At 53.8% G+C, this 17100-nt stretch overlaps 2 protein-coding genes across 2 annotated transcripts; both read right to left on the bottom strand.

Moving 5' to 3' along the window:
- Positions 1-442: 442 nt before the first annotated feature.
- On the bottom strand, positions 443-6632 carry LOC141986080 (maestro heat-like repeat family member 5). Its single transcript, XM_074950238.1, has 9 exons — positions 6514-6632; positions 5838-5981; positions 5280-5456; positions 4395-4550; positions 3759-3881; positions 3269-3371; positions 2771-2845; positions 1776-1929; positions 443-556 (listed from the first exon to the last, which is right to left on the bottom strand). Exons 1-8 carry the CDS (start codon positions 6625-6627, stop codon positions 1817-1819), a joined length of 1005 nt encoding a protein of 334 aa, XP_074806339.1. The 5' UTR covers positions 6628-6632; the 3' UTR covers positions 443-556; positions 1776-1816.
- Positions 6633-6687: 55 nt separating this feature from the next.
- Positions 6688-16882, bottom strand: LOC141986079 (maestro heat-like repeat family member 5). Its single transcript, XM_074950237.1, has 8 exons — positions 16837-16882; positions 15087-15445; positions 14290-14405; positions 12526-12675; positions 10942-11096; positions 9000-9126; positions 7744-7934; positions 6688-6928 (listed from the first exon to the last, which is right to left on the bottom strand). Exons 1-8 carry the CDS (start codon positions 16851-16853, stop codon positions 6688-6690), a joined length of 1356 nt encoding a protein of 451 aa, XP_074806338.1. The 5' UTR covers positions 16854-16882.
- Between the last annotated feature and the right edge of the window lie 218 nt (positions 16883-17100).

Here is a 17100-nt window from a genome sequence, read left to right as displayed (position 1 = left end):
ACTCGTTACTCCACCGGCTCTTCGCCCAAGGCCTCGTCCGTGGCCAATGTGTTTGCCATTGAGTCAGTGGGGATCCAGCCTGGTGATGACAATGGCTAGTTCACCCAGGTTACTTCCTAGGAGATGTCTCTAGGCCATGGGCTGGGGGTCTCTGGATTCCTGGCGTGGGAAACTCCCAGAGTCTCTGATCTCCCTCGCATGTCTGCAGGCCCCCGGGGATGCGGCTGGGTCTCGGCGCCTCGGAGCTCTGCAGTCAGGGGCTTGAGCTGTTTCTGGACTGGAGCCTACAGTGTGCATCCTCCATTTTCAGCGGTCTGCCTAGCGTGAGCTGAGCTGCTCCCTTACACTCTGGTGCTCCAGTTGGAGCATGTCCGGCAGGGCTGGGGAGGGGCTTGGCTTTCTCCACCTAGACTATGGGGTTCTGTGTGGCTGCTTCAGACCGGCAAATGCTGCTCGGCCTCTTCTGTCTCCTCCTTCCCATGCAAAGCTGCTTTGCCGTCTCACAAGAGATGGGATCAGTGGTGGGCTCAATTGGCTGCTGTTGGCCTCTCGATGTCTGGAAGAGGGAGAAAGGGCAGGAACCCAAATGAGAAGAACAAAACCTTCAAGCAGGGTAGTTTTCCATGGCACAACCCCACCCCACTTTGCTGATGCTCATTGGCAACTTCCCTGAGAGCTGGCATTTCTTAAAGAGAGCACCCAACCCCCCGCAACCTCCGCTACCCTGTGGGCTGGCAATGGTAAAAGGGAGTCGGGGAGAATTTCTCCTCTCTCTGCCTGGCTTTGATGAGTGAGGGAATCACATGCGAGAAGCTGTGTGAATATAGGGCTCTGTGCAGTGGGATGAGATGTCCTCCATGGTGCCCAAAGGTGGGGTTGTCCTGCCTTTGCAGTGACTTCCTTCTAGTGAGAGAGATTTCAGAGATCAGCTCCAGGGTTCTGCCCTGTACCAGTGTGTGGGAATGGGGCAGAAGTGGGGCAAAGATGCACTCAGGAAAGGAGTAGGGCTAAGGGGGGCCCAGGCTGCAGCCACTAAATCCCTGCCTGGCTGGGGTGGGGGCGAGGCGGCTCCGCATGCTGCCGTTCCTTTCCCCCCGCCAGCCACGTCAGCGCGACGAGCACCACACCGGGAACCTCTGTCCCGGGAGCTGATCTTGCCTCTAGGCTAAGTTCCCCCGCAGCTGCCATTGGCTGGGAATCGTTAATCCGGCCCTTGCCCTGTTCCCCAGCCTGTTCCAATCCTGCTCTTGACTCCGGACTCCAGCTCCAACCCTTGGCTCCCCTCGGCTCGGCCTCCACCACTCTGAGCACGAGGCCCCAGCGCCACTGCTCCAACCACTGGGCCCAACCAGCCGTGCTTTGGCTTCTGACACCAGCGATATGGAGGAGTCGTTCACCTCACTGCTTTCATGTGTATGGCCCTGCCTTGGTCAGCGCTGGTTTTCATCTGCCATGGTGCTGCCCAGTGACATGGCTTTCTTCAATCCCTTTGAACTTCTTCCAAGTCTTCTCTAGGCCTGACTAATCAACATAATTTTGGGTCATCTGCTGATATCCACCTTGTTGTTCAGCCCCGGTTCCAAACATAAGGACATAAGAAAGGCCACAGCAAAGGTCCATCTAGCCCAGTATCCTGTCTTCCGACAGTGGCCAATGCCAGAGGGAATGAAGGGACAGGCAATCATCTAGTGATCAGTCCCCTGTCCCCCATTCCCAGCTTCTGGCAAACAGAGTCTAGGGACACCAAAAAGTTGAGAAGCGTCTCTTGTATTTACCATAGCAGGACAAAGAGCTCTTCGGTGTCGGTCCCGGTTCCCTAGTCGAATGCAGAACCCAACACGAGATTTTCAAGCTGCTGCAAATATTTATAATATCTGTTGAGGATGTACCACGTAGTCCTGTCCGATTTCAAAGGCACTTCGTGAAAAGCTGAAACCAAGAGGAAATGGGTTGAAAACCCCATGGTGCTGATGTGACTGGTACCTAGGAAACCTCCCCTTCCGATGGCCATTGCCCCCTGCTATTCGCTCCCCAAGAGTCTAAGGGCACAAGAACAACAACTCGGCTCCTCCCAAAATAGCCCTGGACAGAGAGGAGACCCCATTCTTGCCTAACTTCCCCCTCTGCTGGCAGACACTCCTCCACACGACCGTACACACAGACGGCTGGGGGCACTTGTTCTTTGGATGGAACAGGCAAGTGACAGCGGCAGCCACGTTAAACCATCCAACATTTAGGCCGAGATCCACAAAGGGATTTTGGCTCCTAACGTCTCCTGAAATCCTTTGTGGCCCTGTGCCTTCATTCCTGAAGAGCTCACAGGGAAAAGTGTTTCCCATGTCCCCTCATGGGATTTCCTAGGAGCTGATAACCAATCTCGGAGTGAAGGTCCCTGGCCTGCAATCCCTCCATTCCAGGGAGGGCAGGTGATGAATCTTTCCCTACAGAGGGGAATCGTCATCATCATCATCATCCTGAATAACAAGAGCCCTTTTCAATTCGGTCAGGCCTTCCTTTAGAGACTTTCTGACCTTGATGAAGACAGTCTCCCCACACAGCTCTAAGGCTACGTCTACACTAGGAGCTAGGGATGGAATTCCCCTGCTCCCGTGCACAGATTGTGGGACCTTGATGAAAGCTCGCGTGACCACCCTTCTTCCTTCAACGCTGTCCTTAGACTGAGAGGGACACATGCAAAGCTGTGTTCAGGCCCTGTGCTGCACCCCTGTGCTTCCCACAGAGGCCCAAACACACAGAGGTATTTCCTTACCTTCATACAGGCGGGAGATGCCATCTTCATTCACGGTTTCAGACAACAAATCGCAGTAATGGTGGATAGTATTTCCTAGACATACAATGAATACAATGGGTCTCATGGCTTTTCAGATCCTTCGCTGAAAACTGCTAATGATGCAGCCATTCCCCCAAGACACCCTTGGGAAATTCCAGACATTCCTTACATCTGTTCACAAAGCACGTTCGAGAAAGCATCAGACGCCCAGAAGTTACTGAGAGGCTGATTTCCAAAGGAGATTGAATTCACATCCTGCTGGTTTCCCCTAGGCACAGCCAAAGAGTTGTTGTGGGCGGGTGAAGTTGGTGCAGTCGATTCAGCTAAGTTGCTCCCTTCATCTTGGAATACATGTTAATTCACACACAAACACACCATTTTAGGATTCTGGTGCTGTTGGAGGGAACAGAGCAGCCGTCCAGAAAAAGGCTCTGAAGGAAGCATTGAGAAAAGATCCAGTGAATTTGCTCTGCTTACCAATGAATCGGGCTGCTGAATGTCTTATTGTTGTCTGTGAGCTTTCCAGGTACTGTAAGGCCTGGAACAGGAATTTGGGGATGTGGCTCTCGTTGTTCTGCATCTAGGAAGAAAGAAGGAAGAAATGCACAATATAGAAATGACATGTTCTTTCCACAGCGAATAGTCCAGGAAAGCCAAAGCATATAGCCAGGCCATGGCAACCGCCAATATGAACCCAACACCAGAGCAGCACCCCTCTGAAGTTCCCATTGTGTTCTCCAGAACCTCAGCTTTCATTGGAAAAGACAAAAGTTTGAAGGTCGGAGAATTGTGGAGAAAAATGTCAACAATGTGAATGGATTGTAACTCCTGCCGAAATGAGCCAGCAGAGAGCCTGGAACGGAGTCCTGCAGCCCGACCGAAGCGGATGGGTACTCAGGGTGTGGGGTTAGAAAGGTCTTCCTCAGGTTGCCATTCAGCACTCTCAAGGCACAAGGAATTCACCTACCAAGCAGATCCAGACACACTTCAAGAGCTGTGAGGAGCCATCCCAGGCCATGCTGCGGAAGAGCGTCTTCAAATGAGTCCACCTGAGGAACACTGCGCAGCGGAAGAGCGTCAGTTTACATGACTGCAAGAGAAGAGGAGACCAAGAGGGTTCTCCCTGAGAGAGGGATAGTCTGGGGGACATGGAACCTTCCCCGTCCCTTGTTCTCCTGCTTTTCCTGCCAGTGGAGATTCCTGTAATTTGTTCTGCACAGGAGTGTGCTGAGGAGAGGAAAGGGAGAGTTGGCTGGAGAGAGCCAGAGCTGTCCTGTCCTTTGGATGGTTTGGGGCGGTTGCCCAGGGCCCCGTGCTTTGGGGGGCCCCGCACTTCAGGGGGACGCAGGCCCTGGGCCATGCCGGGGCCAGCAGCAGTACTCCCGGCCCCGCTACGCTATGCCCCTCCTCTTTCCCAGGAGAAGGCTTTTCTTCCCAATTGGGCTGTGTGCTGTGAGGATGGATGAGGCACTTAGCTCCAGCATGGAGTGAAGCAGGGAGGAGAAGACTCCACTTGGGCAAGGGGCTCTGGCGATGAATGGAGTGGGGGCCCCAGGGGATCCTGGCTCTTTGCTCTTAAGGCAATAATGACTGTGGCACTTACCAGTTTCACACTCTCCTCCTGGTCTTCAAGATGCAGCAGCAGGGGGAGCAAGCAGTGGATGATTTCCTGCTGCACCAAGGGTTTGTCGGGGTCCTGCACCCTGCTCACCACCTTGCCAAGCAGTACAATGGCAGCTGAGCGCACACTGCCCTTCTCCTGGCAATGACACACAGGGGGTGGGGACCCCCGGTTACAGCCAGGCAGCATCAGAGCATAACGCCACTGAGTGGTAATGCGCACGCTGCTCCGGTTCCCCCTGTGTGACCTACCTTGGCTGGCGGGAGCAAGGAGGCCGCCAGGCCAGCGCCATAGACATCTTGTGCAGGGCCTGAGACCCTGTGCGGGACAGTGCAGCCCAGGGTGTCCCAGAGGCAGTTTCTGTCTGGAGAGCCCAGAATCCTGGAACCCGAGAAGATGAGGGGAGAGGGCAGGAAGGCTGCTGGAGACTGGTGTGGGGAAGGGGAGAAGCAGCTGCTGGAGCCTGGCAGGGACTGGCTGCTCCAAAAGAGAGCATTTCTTTTGCTCTTGGGTGCCCCTGAGAGCCGGGCCATTCCCGACCCACCTCTTTCCTGCTGAGAATCCCCACCTCTTTGGGAGCCTGTGTTCTCCAGACAGCTGGTCATCTGCCCAGTGCCAGGCCCCCTCTCCCCCAGGCCAGGCTGCAGCAGGGGCTGGGAGCATGGCACTGAGCTTGAGCTTTGGAGAGAAGAGCTCTGACAGGGAGGTGGCTCAGCAGGAGATTCCCCACCCATGGCGGGGGCACTCCTTGGAGGCTCCATGGCAGGCCTGAGGGGCGGGAGGAAGGGGATGGGGAGAGAGAGACAAGGGCATCAGAGACAGGTGGAGGGGGGGAGTGGGCTTCTTTGAGGGGGTTCCAAGCCTTACATCATCAATGAAGGGGCGAAGGCTGACTGCAATATCCTGGGAGATGGAGCCAAGCCCCTCCCTGTTGAGGAGGTGGATGATGTCTGCAGCTTTATGCATGGCCTCCAGGACACGCCCTCCATCCCTGTCACAAAAGACGGCCAGGATTGCTGGCAGCTGGGCCCGTAAGAATTGCACCTGCCGGAATGAAGAAGGCAGCTCATTACTTTCCCAGGTGACAGCCTGGAGCACATGCTGGACCACTGCCACCGACGAGAAACCACGGAGGGCACAGCCCCCCAACGGGGCAGAAAGTCATTCTCCTGTCACTCTGTGCCAGTTGCTCACTGTCACCTTTGTCTTTGCTCACCCCGCCTCCCCCATTGCATCCCATCTGCAATCAGGGCTCAGCTCACGGGAGCAGGGAGCACGGCATGCCTTGATTTGCTCCCAAAGCACCTCCACCATTTGAGGGCTGTCTTTTAAACAAGAAGGCTTGTGTGTGGCTCTCCCTCTCATTTCTGAGCTATTTGATGGACATTGGCTTCCTGGGTCCCCTGGGCAATCCCCGGCTCTCACCTTTTCTGGCTGGAACACAATACTGCCAAGGCCTCGCAGACTGAGCCTCCGTATGATGGAATTTGCATCTTTGGTCCAGTCCATGAGCTGTGCCTGGAGGACTGATCTTGTCAGGATGGTGTCAATGGAAGGACTCTGGAGAAACTGGCAAGAGCCAAATGAAGATCAGGTTGAGGAGCAGAGGTCTTATTGTGGGGTCTGTTCCCTGGACAGTCCTCTTTCCCAAAGGGCCACTTCCTCCTATGCAAAGTCTCTGGTGAGTAGGGAGCCAATTGCTGCTGTTTCAGTTGGTTCCTTCCCCAAATTTAGACTAATGCACAAGTCACAAATAAGCCCCCAGGGAAAGGGGAATCTCCAGACCTCATTGAGTGCCATGGAGAGAGCCGTGGGGCAGAAGAAAAGCAGAACCCCAGGAAAAGGTGAGGAGAGAAGCATGGCCTTGGGGCACTGGAGAAACATGGCTTCTTGTCCCATAACCCCATCTAGGCACATCCAGCCAGGAGCAATCTCACCCTGTCTCTCCCTTCCTCTCTTTGCCATGCCCGCAACCATCCATGTGCGGAGAGGAGCTAGCTGGCGGTAGGGCTGCTAAGCTGCTGACAATGTAGCCTAGAGCTAACTGTCCTGAGCTGCTCTCCAGAAAGCCCACTTCTGCCTGTCAACTCATGAATCTCACCTCAGTGCAGAAAGCCAGGGCGATAGTTCTCTGCTCCTCCTCCTTCCCACTCTGGACGATGGAGATTGCCTCTCTGAAAACTGCAGGGAGCTGAGGGTTCTCAAACTCAATCATGGCTCTGGAACATGGAACAGAAAGTCCCTTTTGATTCTCAAGGGGGAGAGAGCGTTCAGCTCAAGTTGCTGGGCTGAGCTGGCAGCCTAGAACTGAGGAGTATTTCACATGGAAATCCCATTCCCAAGAGAGACCCAAAGAAGAGGAAACTTTGAGCTCCAACCTTGCAATCAGGCCAACCCCCTGCGAGTAGTAATATCGGGAGGCTATCATGTCCCAACCCCGATGAAAGTGGATGCTGGCAAATTCCTTCCAGTAGCCGGGCATGGAGAAAAGCGTCTTCACAGCCTCCACTGAGGTGCTAAAAACAAAAACAAACAAACAAACACACAAAAAAGAGTGTCAAGCAATGAGATCAGCCCCAAGCATGGCAAATCTGCACAAGTCCTGAGACACCCAGCATGCTCAGCAGTAGCTAGCCTCCCCAAGGATCCATCCAGTGTGATACCCTGTCTACACTGCAGTTTCACTGAGTTTGGAACCAGTTAGGGACCCTGTAACTTCTTCAGATGGTTGGTGTCATGACTCACGATAGTTGAATACTTGATTCTTTACTGTGACAGGTAACAGGACTCAAGTGGGCATGTGGGTCCAGATCCTTTGTTGGTGGAATCGAGCAAAGCTCGATCAGTTTACGCCACCTGAGGTGTCTTCTGGCGCTCTCTCTTTCCCGTGCAGATGGAAGCCCCTAACTGTGCCCACAGAACCAGATGAACCGGTCCCTCTTCCTCCTATCTGCCTGTGAGGCTGACGTCCTGCGGTGCCTGTCCCCATGTGCTGCCGGTGTGGCTCTGTCCGCATTCGGGGAGAGAGGCCCACGGATTTGCTCAGCAGGCACTGAGGAAAGCACTGACCCTTTGGCGGGTGGCAGACGTGGATGGATGCACAAACATGGCTGCTGCCTGAGTGTGTAGGGAAAGCAGCTGGCCTGTGGACGGCGTCAGATGAGCGAGTGTGACTCACAAGAATGCACAGCTCTCAACCCTTTTCCCTCAAGAGAGACCTGCTCCCAACTGAGCCTGGGCTAAGGACAGCACCCGAACAACTGATGGCCATGAACAGCCCCCATGTGTTTAGCCGAACAAATCTGTTCTTCCTTTTCCTTTCAGTCATTACCTTAAGAGGCTGAGGCAGCTGGATCCCTCCTCGGGGCTGGATGTCTGCCTGGCCGTGTAGGTCCCTGGCAAGTGCAGATCCAGCACGTACTGCACTTGCCTGACGCAGAGAATGAGCAGCTGGGGATACATTTGCAGGATGGCTTCTCGGTATCCCCGTAGGAAAAGGAGCTCATAAATGGTCTTCATTGCCTGGAGGGGGGAAAGAATTTCACTCAGCTCTCCCAATCTGCCACCTGCCCCCATTGCCATTCGCTCTTGTCCTTTTGTCATGTCTCCTTTCCTCTCCAGCGTATTACAAAAGAGTATTGGCTTCTGAGAGGGGTGGGGACATTTGGAGGCTCCTGAACCTTCCCCCATTCCTGGAACGGAAGCAGGATGGAAAGATGAGAAGAGTCTGGATGAGGTTATTCCCCATGATTTCTTTTTCTGGTGCAGAGCCTGTGCTTTGGCTTGCCAGCCATGACTGGAAGGGCTGAAACCATCCTGAGGAGATCCGTTCTCCTAGGCCCAGTCTTTCTGGCCCAGTCAAAAGTACCGGACTTCTCAGGATGCCATGTTGGGAAGATTTCTAGCCACAGTTTACAGAGCCAGAAAGCTGGAGACTTCCAAGAGACACCTGAACTGCACCTGCTCACTAAAGGGCCATCTGGAGCAGAAGACAACTGAGCCAGGGTACCAGCAGATAAACCACTTCAGATGTGTAACTTTGACCTGGGGGAAACTTTACTGACACCTCTTTGGTTTGATTGGAAGTGGCGAGGACACACTAAGGCCTGGTCTACACTCCAGAGTTAGGTCAACGCAAGGCCGCTCACTCTGCATCCCCCTAAGGATGGAATTTCCTTCCCGTCGTCAGAACTGCCCCTTGGTGCCAAATTCGTAACTCCACCTCCACAAGTGGCAGCGAGTCCAGGTCGACGCAGTTAGGTCGATGCAGCGTCAGCGCAGACACCGCGTCGCTTTCGTCAACTGGCTTTCAGGAGCCTTCCCACAATGCCCCACCCTGACCCTACAATCAAGACAAGCCCTTCTGGTGAGGACGTGCACTGCCGACACAAGCAGCAAAGTGCGGACACACACCAGGAATGGAATCGCTGTGGCGGCTGTCTGCCCATTTAAGTTCGGTCGGCTTCAATGTGTGGTGGAGCCATGGCCTGAAGCTAAGGAGAGGTGAAACTCGCACACACACACAGATGCACCATATTCCCTGTGCCTCTGGCGGGTTCGCAAGGTGACATCTCAAATCTCACTTACAGCCAGAGACACATGGCTGCTCTTCTCCTCCCGGCGTCTCTGCTGGAGCTTGTCCAGCAGCTGCTGCAGCACCTCCCTGGTGAGCTGTGGTTCTTCACCCAAGGCCTTCCACAACTCAATGGCGCATCTGCAAATTCAGAAACACACGTCAGAGCTTTCCTGCTTGGCCATCTCTTGCCCTCCCCAGGGAGAGGCTTGGAATACCAGAGGAGACAGCCACTGGTGCAGGGAGGCTAAGGCAGGGCAAGTCCCTTCAGAGAAAGTTGTATTTATTCCTTTCCCCTCATGGGTTCTTGCTTCTAAAGCTAACCCACTCTTTCCAAGACAGTGACCATGTACTGACCACAGAATGACCACCAAACTGTGACCCGCAGACTGTAAAATTGTGCTCTGTTACACTTGGGTCAGTCCCGAAAAACTTGCCTGACATCATTGGAGTTACTCTGGCTGTTTGGGGGTCTAACGGAGAGCCAGCGTTTGGCCAAGTGTCTCTTAGCAGCTCAATTCTACTGCAGTGTGGTGGACAGGGTCAGAGAGTGAGTCAGCACATGGCCTGATCTGAGAAGATTCAAGAGCTTGGAAGAGGAGATTGTAAAGCCCAATGTGACAGAGATGGAAGGAAAGTAGGACTGAAATCCCCCTCCTCCATTCTTGCGGATCTAAGTTCTGCTGGTCCCCGCAGGCATATGCAGAGGAAGACTGCAGATGGATCCAAAAGACTTCCAGTCATTTGACTTCCAAGTTTGGTGAGGAAGGTCGGAGGTGGTGGTCAAGCCCTAGGACATTGAGAACTAGGTTGGACAACTCAAGAGCAAATGGCCTGGAAGCAAGGTCTTCAGGAAGCTTGACTGAACTTCTGTGCCAATGCTGCCGAGTTTCTGTGACTTCTGAGCACAGCCCCTGGAAAGCACTGTGGCTGTTCCAAGAAATTCAGACCTGATTCTGAAATTCAGAAAGGTTTACAAATCAAACACTCAAAGAAATCTTAAAACCAACACGCTATTCCTCTGATAACTGAATTGGGTAAGAAGTTCCATTTCTTTCCTGCTGCTCTTCAATTTGCTCTGCAGTGTGACACAAATTTCGCTCAGGTCAGTGCAGAACTGCATTGGAGAAGATGCCAAGGAAAGCTGGACTTTTGACCTCTGGCTAGGGTTCAGTTGGGTTTCATGGCCCCGAGGCACATGGGGGTTGTGTTACAAACCCCTCAGCTGGCTGACCCTTCCAAGTGATCAGCAATAACCAGCAGGACTGAAAGTTAACAATCTATTGAGGTGGAAAGAGGCACTCCCCCCTCTCAGAGCTATTAATGCTGGCTGTCTGCTCGTTGCACTGCATTTAGGCTCTGGTCATGTGGGGAGGATTTTTTGTTGATTTTCTTTTATTTTCTTTTGCATCAATAAGGGCTGGAAATGTCTGTCTTAAGAGATTGACCTCTGCCCCACAGCTCCATAAGGATGAGTGTATTTTGTCACCAATTCCTCAGCCCTGGAATAACTGGGGGGTCTGACGACAGATAAGAATCCTGCACTGGTCTCCAGGGGATAGACAGATGGGCCTCATGGGCCTTTTCCATCTCTGCCTTCTCTCCTGCAGTAAGGAGCAGCCAGACCTCATGAGCCAGGGATGTTGAGTGAGCCCCCAAATCATTGATTGGCCCTGTACTGGATCTGAGGGGACGTGGGGTGACCCATAGAAATCAGGACAATGCTGGAATTCTCCAGAAAAGTGGCATGTCTCCATCCCGGGGAGTGTAGGAGGAGGGGTTGGCTCCTCAGTGGCTGGGCCTGGCCATCTCCTCTTAGGAAGCGTGGACAGCTCTCTGCACAGCAGGAAACTCCCTCCAAGTGTGTGAGCCCCACGGACCCCTCCCGGCCATGGCCTGTCAGTAGGAGCAGGAAGAGAACTACTGGACTGAGGAGATAACAAAGCAGCTCCCTACCTGTGCGATGAGAGCGTGTGAGCCACACAGGTTAGAACCACGTCCTGGGGGTGGGAGCGAGCCAGCAAGGCCATGGCCCTGAGCACTGCTCTTCTGGCTCTGGGATCACAGCTGTTGTCGAGCCACATTAAGATCCCTCCCACCACGTCTCCAACCTGGAAGAATGCCAGAAAGTTGAGGGATGGATTATTTATCAATGAGTGGCCTCCTCCCAGGGAAGCCCTCCTGGCAGCCCTGCAAGCCTCCTCTGACCTCGGTTGCCCATCTTGGCTGCTCCCTAAGAGGCTTTGACAAGTCCAGGAATCCCAGTCTTCCTGAGGTCTGGGTTAGCACCTTCAAGCTCCAAAACACGCACAAAACCTTAGAGTGGGCACAGTCCTAACTCCCCTGATGTCCCAGGGCCTTCCCTGCCGTAGCAAACGGCTCTCAGCCCTGCTCTCAAGGGCTTCCCTCCAGGAGCCTTTCCTCCATCTCTGCAACTTCCTTTTAGCTCTTTCTTGCACAATCCGTTCCTCCAGACCAGTGGTTCTCAACCTAGGTTCCATTGTGGGGCACATCCAATCCGGCCTGTTTGTCCCTGAGGATGTCCCAAAGGGGCGCAGCTCTGTGCTGACCGGGCCACAGGTTGAGAAGCACTGCTCCAGACCCAGCTGGTTCTACTGATGTATCCCACAGCCCATGGCAGAGATGGGATGCAGGGCTAGTTGGGTGGGGCTAGCCAGCTCCCGGCCCCAGCCCTAAGGAGAACCTCCATACCGTGGGATTTTAAAATCTTCCGCGACAAATCTTGAAGCCAGGTCTCTAACCTCGGGTTCATGCTATGGCACTTAGAAGAGCAGTGTAGACAAGGTGACTTGGGCTGGAGCCCAGGCTCTGAAGCCACCCTCCCCCCCAGGCTTCAGAGATCAAGTTCCAGCCCCAGCCCAGAAGAGTCTGCATTGCTGTTTTGGCCCCTCAGTGCCAGCCCTGGGAGCCCAAGTCCATCGGGCCAGGCTTTCAGGCTCCTGCTGCAGAGTTTGCAACACAAGTAGACAGACCCTAAAGGGACAAGCCACCCCCTAGGACTCTTCCGTGAGGAATTGGTCATTGCTCTTTCCTCTCTCGAAGAAGGAGCAGGAGCTACAAGGCGGGTGGCTGGATTCTGTTGACCTGTTCTGCTAGCAGGAGTTAGAGCCCTGCACAAATCAATCTGCTGATTGAGGGGCCATTTGTTAACTTCCCGCTGGGACCTGTTGGAAAGAAGGAACTCGGGCAGAGACAGGGATGACCTGCAGGAAAACCGAGGAACAGGCAGGTTGGGGAGGAAGTTCAGGCTGAGGATTCTGTTCATTGATTAGTCTCAGAGTTTCCAGGAAAGCCAAAGCCCAGGAAGGGAATAAGTCTGCACTTCCATGCCATGTGCAGGCGGTCTTTGGAGAAGGGCTTGAATGTCACCTATCCCCGTGGCCAAGCGATGAACGGCAAGGGGCTGAGCCAACCTTCCAATCCCATGCCAGTGTCCCAGGAATGGTTTCCGAGGAGAGGAACTTCTCCCATCCCCCTCTCTGCGCAGCATCCCCCTGCCCCATTGCGGGAGTCTCTTACTCTCTCCATCTTGTCTCCATGGAGAGATACGATGGCCCTCAGCTCTTCCTCTGCGGCTCTAAATCTCTGCAGGGTGGGTGTTGTCAGACCCTTCACGGCTGCCATCAGCAGGGCATGGAGCGGGGCTGAGGAAGGGTGCTCCCTGGGGGTCTGCAAAGAACAGGGACAAAGCCTGTTGGGATTGAGTATTTCCCTCGGGCAGCTGCCCTGGAACAGTCTGTCCCCAGGGGAGGCTGGCAGTGCCGAGGGAGCGTGGAGACTCCGGCTGAGCCCTTTTCTTCAAAAGCCTCCCCAGGTGCTAAGGTTTCCTCAGCCTTTTGTCCCCTCTCTGGCCCCCTCTCCTGAGAAGAGACGGGAGCCTCTCGGGCAGTGCTGGGACCCCAAGGGCCACCCCGTTTCCTCCCTCGCTAGCCCCTCCTCGCAGGAAACCCCGCTTTTGCTGAGAAAGCCTCAATGTCCTGCAAAGCCCATTCGAGTTGCTCCTTGAGTGTCACCGAGGGGTCACTGGAGAACCTGACCCATGTCCCATCCGACCCCGAGCGCCTGAGGAGATTGGCTCAGCAACTCTGGCAGCCCACAGTGTCTGCGAGGAAGGGACTGAGAATAGGGCCCAAACGGAAACGCCCTCTTCCTTCCCCACCTCGCAGGCTGTGGGGCTGCCAGAAAACAGGCAGGAATCGCCGTCAGGACAGAAAGTAACTGAGACTGAAGAAGCAAGTTTGCCTGGCTGAGGAGAAGCCCAAAGCGTGGGCCTCTGGGGCCAGAGCCCTGGGGGTGAGAACTGAGTGGGCACAACGTTACTCCAGGGGGCCTGGTTCCAGGGTCACCTCAACCCAGGGCCTGGGGTGCTGAAGGCCTTTGCCCTGGTGTCTCAGGGCACCCCCTGGGGATTACTGCAGCTGGCCTGCATGGCGCTGGATTAGCACCGTCTGTCTTGGTTGCCAACAGCTGAGGGGTAGCTCAGTGGTTTGAGCATTCGCTAAACCCAGGGTTGTGAGTTCAATCCCTGAGCGGGGGACCATTTTGAGATCTAGGGTAAAAATTGGGGTTTGGTCCTGCTTGGAGCAAGGGGGTGGACTAGATGACCTCTTGAGGTCCCTTCCAACCCTGATATCCTAGGATGCAGTAGAGCACAGCGGAGTGGCACACTCGCCTCCATACTCCAGACCCCCGGCGGGTCAGAAGCTCCCAGAATTGCAGCCTTTTGTATGCGCTGCAGGGTGCTCTGTCCCGAAGAGGAAGAGTTACAAAGGTGTCTAGAGGCTTTTGTAACTCGGACAGAGCCCAGATGTTGGCAGGCGGGAGGGAACCTGGGACCTCTGGAGCTTAGTGCAGGAGCCTCGACCACAGGAGCGAAAAGCCAAGAGGCTGTTAGCTAAGGCTCTAGAGCAGACTCCTTTTCTCTGTGTCTCAAAGTGGTCCTGGTGCCACGAGATGGGCCAGAACCCCACTGCCAGGAGATATGTGGTTCCCCCGACCAGGGCAGGGATGGGCCTGGTCTGATTTTCAGCCGTGCCTGTGTGCCATAGAAAGTGCATCAGAATCGGGCACCTGAGTCAGGCACTTCTGCCAATCCCACAAAGCACCTCTGGACTTCTTTAGGTGCCTAAACCCCTTTGTCAAAGCGGGCCTCGTTCAAGCAACCCAGATAAAGACTGGCTGGCATTGATCACCCTTGACGAGTGTTTCTTTTCAGCCCCTGGGAGATATTCCTACACACAGCAAGGGATGCTTTCCATGAGCACGGCCACACAGCATCATTACCATCGTCATATGGGAGCTGCTTGTTAATGAGGGGCTGGGAGTGCGCTCTTCTTCCTGCTCTTCTGGGCTTCCTTTTTCCCACTTCCCCTTCGTGTCAGACGGCTCCTTCTTCGTCCCTGCAGCAGAAAGAAACATTCTTAACATTTTGCTTTTCCACGTCTTCCCCCTGGTTTACAGAGGATGGAAGTTGGGCCCAGAGCCCTGAAGCGAATTGCCCAGGGTCAGACTGAAGGTTGTTGGCAGAGCTCAGCAGAGAACTCCGCTCTCCTGACTCCTAGCTGGGGGCTTTGACCACAAAAGGCTTCCTCTTCCCTTGGGGCCAGTTTCTTTTCAATGGTGTCGTCTACTCTTCCCCTCCCCTTGCACCCCTTTCCTGTCAGTGATGGGCACCTGGCCTCCTTTTGCATTGAACCCCCCAAGAAGGAATGACTCAGCTCTGGTACGGTTCCCAGCTGGGACCTGCTGAGACCTCTGGAGCATTTTCCTGAGGAAAGGGACCCAATCGAGGAGAAAAGAAATGATTTCCTCCAACGTCCAGCCTCTCTCCTCTCCTTCCAGCCTGGAACAATGTTAGTAGTCCCCACCCCACCGTGCCAGATCCCCAGAGGGGGGTGACCTGACATTGTCAGCTCTCCCCACCTCAGCCATGGACCTCTGCCACCCTCTAAATGGATTCCAGAGCCGGAGGTGCCCATCACTGTCCCATGAGACGGCCCTGATGTCGAAGGCTTGTCGAGTGACTGGTGTGAGTGTTCCTCACATGCTCCTCGCCAACCATGTGGATTGAACCATCTCACCTGTAAGATCCACTTCGTCTTTGTCTGTCGTCTCCTGCAGCTTCACCTCCTCTGCCTCCACCTGGGTCTCAGCTGCTTTCTTCTTCAGGGACAAGTGCGTCCACCTTCTTGGAGAGGAAGCTGTTCTCTCCTCACTGCTCTCTGCCATCGCGCTGTGGGATTGGCAACAGACACAGAGTCTTTTCATGCCTGACAGGATGGTCCATGAGCATTTTCTTCCTTGGGGCTTCTCTGGCAAGGCCTGTTCTTGGGGGCTGAGGCCAGAGCATGCCTCAATGGCTGCAGGTTGGACGAGCACTTTGTGCACATGGATCTCTCTGTGCTCCCGAGAGGCGAGTCTTTGGAAAAAGGAACGAAGCCTGGAATAGAAAGAAGGAGGAAATGGGTTTTGCTGTCCTTCTCGAAAGGAAGGGACTTAGTTTGCCCAGGATTCCCAGATCCCCGAGAGTGGTCTTTTGAAGCCATCTGCTCCTCTAATAGCCAGGACTGTTTGCTGCAACCAAGAAGATAAGCAACACAAGACCGCCCAGACTGGGTCAAACCAAAGGTCCATTTAGCCCAGTACTCTGTCTTCTGACAGTAGCCAGTGCTGAGTTCCCCAGAAGGAATGAACAGGGAATCATCAAGCGATCCATTCCTGTTGCTCATTCCTGGCACCTGGCAAACAGAGGCTAGGGATAGAAAGAGCAAAGGGTCAGTTTCTATGTTCTTTGCTCATTGCCTGGGCCTAGTTGCAAAAATGCTTCCTTCTTAACCCCACTCCTTTGTGCACAGAATGTTGGGACTCTGGGAACAGATCGGGCCAAGCTGAAAACCAAGAAAGCTCTGTTCCCAGAGAAGCCAGGAAAAGGAAGAAAAGATTGTCATCTCGAGGGTTTGAGGGTCTGGAAGGATGAATTAGCAGCTGCAAATATGTTGACTTCTTCTCAACTATTTGAAAATCTGGAATGTATTAGCATGGGGGAAAGAATCAGTCAACTTGAAATGAAGAATGACCCATATTATTTCCAACATCCAGTCAGAAGTTAGGCCTCCAAAACAAGGACAAAGAAATCACAGCGAGACCCATGACAAATGTAGGCGACGGTTGATTGAAACCCCTTTCCTGGAAAGGAATTGCGGGGCGGGGGGGGGGAATCAACACATCTCTTTTCTATAGCCCAAGGGGGTAGAGTAGAATTTGTAGAGAGTTTTGAGATCTATCGCCATGAGATTCTTTCTGAGAGAACTACCAAGATGACAGCCAGGGGATGGGAGTGGAGCTGTATCACTTTCAATATCTTAAGATTCATTTCTTCTGCATTATTTGAGCTCATTTATGTGCATTTCAATCATGTAAATTCTGAGATCGTTATTCTCTCAATACACATTTCTTTGGCAGTCATGACAGGAGACAAAGGGTTTCTATTCCCAACTTGAAGGCAAGGAGTGCATTAGGGGCAACTCCAAGGGAAATACTATTGATGGAGATATCAATCTAACTTCTACACGAGTTTTCTTATCTTCCCTTTTGGTTCTATCCCTGGAAATTCCCCCCGACTAGTCTGCTGAAAGATAAAATCATCTAAATCTGCCTCCAAAGAACCTGACAGGCTGAAGCAGGAGGAGACCTGAGAGATGGCCACATTCAAATCAAAAGGGAACGCTGAGACCTGCCTGTTGCCACACCAGCCCCCACCCGTCCCGAGGAGAAGGAGGCACCGACCTGTCGAGTGCGATCTAATGAGCAGGGAAAGAATCTGGGAATTACCTTCTGTAAAAACTCATCCTTTTGTTCCTCAAACACCTGTGGAAATAGCTGATTCAAGAAGTTGTTGACAGAGGGATGGTCCGCGTCTCTCAGCAGCTCCTTGGCTCACCAGCCGTTGTCAACCAAGCCAGTTGGCAGACTAAGGGCAGGGCAAGAATGCTGACGCCGAACACTCTTTGCTGTTGGCATCCGTGACATCACAATCAGCTTGTGCGTAAACACACACAGACCCCCACCCAGAGAGACACACCCCCAGAAAAGTTA

Source organism: Natator depressus, chromosome 4 (genome assembly GCF_965152275.1).
Source record: "Natator depressus isolate rNatDep1 chromosome 4, rNatDep2.hap1, whole genome shotgun sequence".
NCBI classification, from domain to species: domain Eukaryota; kingdom Metazoa; phylum Chordata; order Testudines; family Cheloniidae; genus Natator; species Natator depressus.
This window is presented reverse-complemented; position numbering and strand designations above follow the sequence as displayed.